The following is a 3,197-nucleotide window of genomic DNA, read 5'->3' as shown; positions in this document are numbered from 1 at the left end:
ATTCATCACCAAGAGCAGGAATGCAGAGGCTGGGAGATTGCTCCATGTGAGTGTGTGTGGGGTCAGGGAGGAGAATCCATTGAAGACTTGCCAAGTGGGAAAGATATGGGGACAGGAGAGGGAAGAAGGTGGGAGTGGATCACTGTTACAAGCCCACAGCAGGTAGGATAAGTTGAACAGTCTCTTTTGTGTTTCCAGTTCTGTGACCTTGAGTTTCCATCCCAGTGCTTGTACACCAAGTGCATCTGACTAGTTTCTGTTAATCATTTACAAATTGATGTTTTAGACATGGTGCTAATGTGGTAATGTGTTTATTTTGATCCCAGTAACTAACAATGATCATGTCATCCATTGGTCCCTGTGGATGCCACCTGCCTGTATAAATAAAGGCCTTCACTGAGTGAGTGGACTCAGAGTGTCAACTAAATCTCTTCCCTGCCGAAGGACATTGTTGTTTGCTGCAAAACATGAGGATAGATGATGTAATCTACTTCTTCAATGATTTTAGACCTTATTACTACCGCGTCCTTGCAGTCATTGGAGTTCTCTGTAAGTCATTCTAACCATTGCCACATTGACAGGTCTGATGTGGAACTTGCTGTTGGATTTGTTCAGCTTTGTTTATTTATGACTGTTATTCCAGCTCTGACTGACCACTGATATTCCTCTCTTCTTCCCTGATTTCACTTGCTGCCTCTCGGCCACATCTGCCAGGCTTCCGAATTATTGGGTCAGCCTCCTTCATCCCGCACCTTCGGGTTTGCACTGGTCGGGCGCTGGATCCCAACTAACAACATATTTCTTGATGTCCAGGTTTTGCTGGTTTGTTTCCAATGTACCCAGAGGATACGATATATTATATGTCAGTTGACCCATATTGGTTGATATCACTGTCTGCAATGTAAGATTATTCATCCAAGGCCTTCAATGTTGTTAAATTATGCTCGTGAACATAGTGTGTGAACATTTTGAATGTGCATTCATGTAGCACCTTTAACCAACACAGGATTCCCCAAACACCTTAGCTCCAATGAAGTTCCTTTGAAATGGGGCCACAGTTGAAACTAACCCTTCAACTCCAACTGTCCCTCAGGTGCCCCTTGTCCAAGTCTGGAACTCACGGATTTCTCCAGCTTCCCTCCCCTTTGCTAAACAAAAGGTGTCTCCAGTGGATCTCGTTCACTGTCCCGTCCCTAGAAATGGAGATAGAAAAGACAGGAAGTGAAGAGCTGGGGACTGACCGTGTTGGTGAGGGACGGCTGGAAATGGCAGCAAAATCGCTGAAAATTTCCAATTCAGGGTGTGAGCAGGAAGTGGCCGCAATCAGTCAAAAATATGAGGGGGAGAGAGGAAGGCGACCCATTTCCAAACTCGTTACACCTTGTGTTTCATTGACAATTTATCTGTTGACCCATTTGGCCTCCCCATTTACTTCATGTCACCTGTTAAACCTGCAACACTTCACAAAGACTCCACTTGCTCCCCTTCACTTGACAAATTTGCGTTGTTTGCTTTTCTAAAATTCACAGCTAATGTGGTCGCAATTGTAACACTATCGCGGGGGCGGTGCGGACTCTCCGAATGTGTCACCTGGTATCTTGAGGCAATGGCCGTAGCAGATCTACTGGTCGTCGTGTTTCAAGTCATTCTGATCCGGATATATTTAATTTATTACACTCCTGAGTGCAACATCATACATACCATGGGTTACGTGTCCGTGGCTTGCTCCGTCTGGCTCACTGTTGCTTTCACCTTGGACCGTACAGTGGCCATTTGCTTCCAGAAGCTGAAGACCAGATACTGCACTGAGAAAGGTGCAGCCACCGTTATTGCAGTGGTGAGTGTGCTGAGTGTGTTAACCAACATCCCGTGGTACTTCACGTACAAGATTCATATCTGCTGGGCATCAATTGAGTTCGTCTATTCCCCCGTGTGGGCCGCCTTTGACTGGGGGCACCGCATTTTAACCCCAGTCGTCCCCTTCGTGCTGATCCTGCTGCTCAATGCCATCACTGTCAGGCACATCCTGATGGCCGGTGTAGTCCGCAGGAAACTGAGGGGGCAGCGGAACGGGGAAGGGAAGGACGACCCAGAGATGAAGAATCGAAGAAGATCCATCATTTTGCTCTTCGCCATATCGGCCAGTTTTATCCTGTTGTGGATGACACGGGTGGTCATTCTAGCAATTGAGCAAATTACTGTACAGTATTTCTTAATGACAGCTTCTAAACTTGTGGGAGATTACCTGGGAGAAATGCTTCAGTTATTCAGCTCCTGCACCAACATGTTTATTTATGCCGTCACTCAGAGGAAGTTCCGGGAGGAGGTGATAAATACCGTGAAATATCCCTTTACGGCCATCCTGAAAAGTTCGGCAGAGAGCTGGAAGATATAACCTGGGATTGGTGGGAACGTTAGCGTTCCTGACCAGCAAAATCCTGGTTGAAGAAACAAGTCAATGAGCTTTGAAAATGAGAATCAGAACATCCACGTTATAGTCAGCTGGAGGATTCACCTGGATTCATACAACACCCTTCAGAAAATAAGGAAAGCTTTTTATCTGTGTTTTGATGGGAAAATTGGTTATATTCAACAAGGTTTGATAAAATGCAGTCAATGGATGCAATGACATGAATTCCACAGAGTGAAATGAGTGGGTTTGAAGGGAATGGAAGAAACTGGTTGAGGAAGGGCATTGATGGGTTGACCTTAGCTTTGTGCACCAGTCCGAAACGGCTGGTGGAGAGTCACTCCCTGGTTCTCCAACTCTGCTGCCTTTTATCTCCACTGACCAATGAGAGAGATGGAAAGCAGACGTTCACCTCCCCATCACTTACTTTACACAAGCCCACAAAGGCAAGGTCTCCCCAATACTTTGTATTCATCAGACCAGTGAAACACGAGGAATTCCACTGTGTGGACTGGTTTTAAGTTGAAAATCTGTTCCATGGGAATGTGGAATGTATGGATAAATAATGAAGAGGGTCTGAGAAATACTCTCAGTCCAAACCCTGTTCATTGGGTGGTCTGATAATCGGAGTTATTGGGAGCTGTCAGTGAGAACAGTTTGGAAACGGCTTTTCCAAGGTTGGAGAGACTCTGGATGGATTTAGAAGTGGAATAAACTGGAGAGTGAAGGAGATGAGGAACCAGAGACAATTTCTGTGACTGATCATCCCGAGGACAACAACAGAGCA

The 3,197-nt window shown here is 45.8% G+C and overlaps 1 protein-coding gene across 1 annotated transcript; it reads left to right on the top strand.

Moving 5' to 3' along the window:
* Window positions 1-467: 467 nt before the first annotated feature.
* LOC127567976 (probable G-protein coupled receptor 139) lies at window positions 468-2,395 on the top strand. Its single transcript, XM_052011218.1, has 2 exons — window positions 468-549; window positions 1,530-2,395. Exons 1-2 carry the CDS (start codon window positions 468-470, stop codon window positions 2,393-2,395), a joined length of 948 nt encoding a protein of 315 aa, XP_051867178.1.
* Window positions 2,396-3,197: the final 802 nt, after the last annotated feature.

This window comes from Pristis pectinata, chromosome 3 (genome assembly GCF_009764475.1).
Source record: "Pristis pectinata isolate sPriPec2 chromosome 3, sPriPec2.1.pri, whole genome shotgun sequence".
NCBI classification, from domain to species: Eukaryota; Metazoa; Chordata; class Chondrichthyes; order Rhinopristiformes; family Pristidae; genus Pristis; species Pristis pectinata.
Note: the sequence above shows the minus strand (reverse complement) of the source record. Positions and strands in the feature narration are given on the sequence as shown.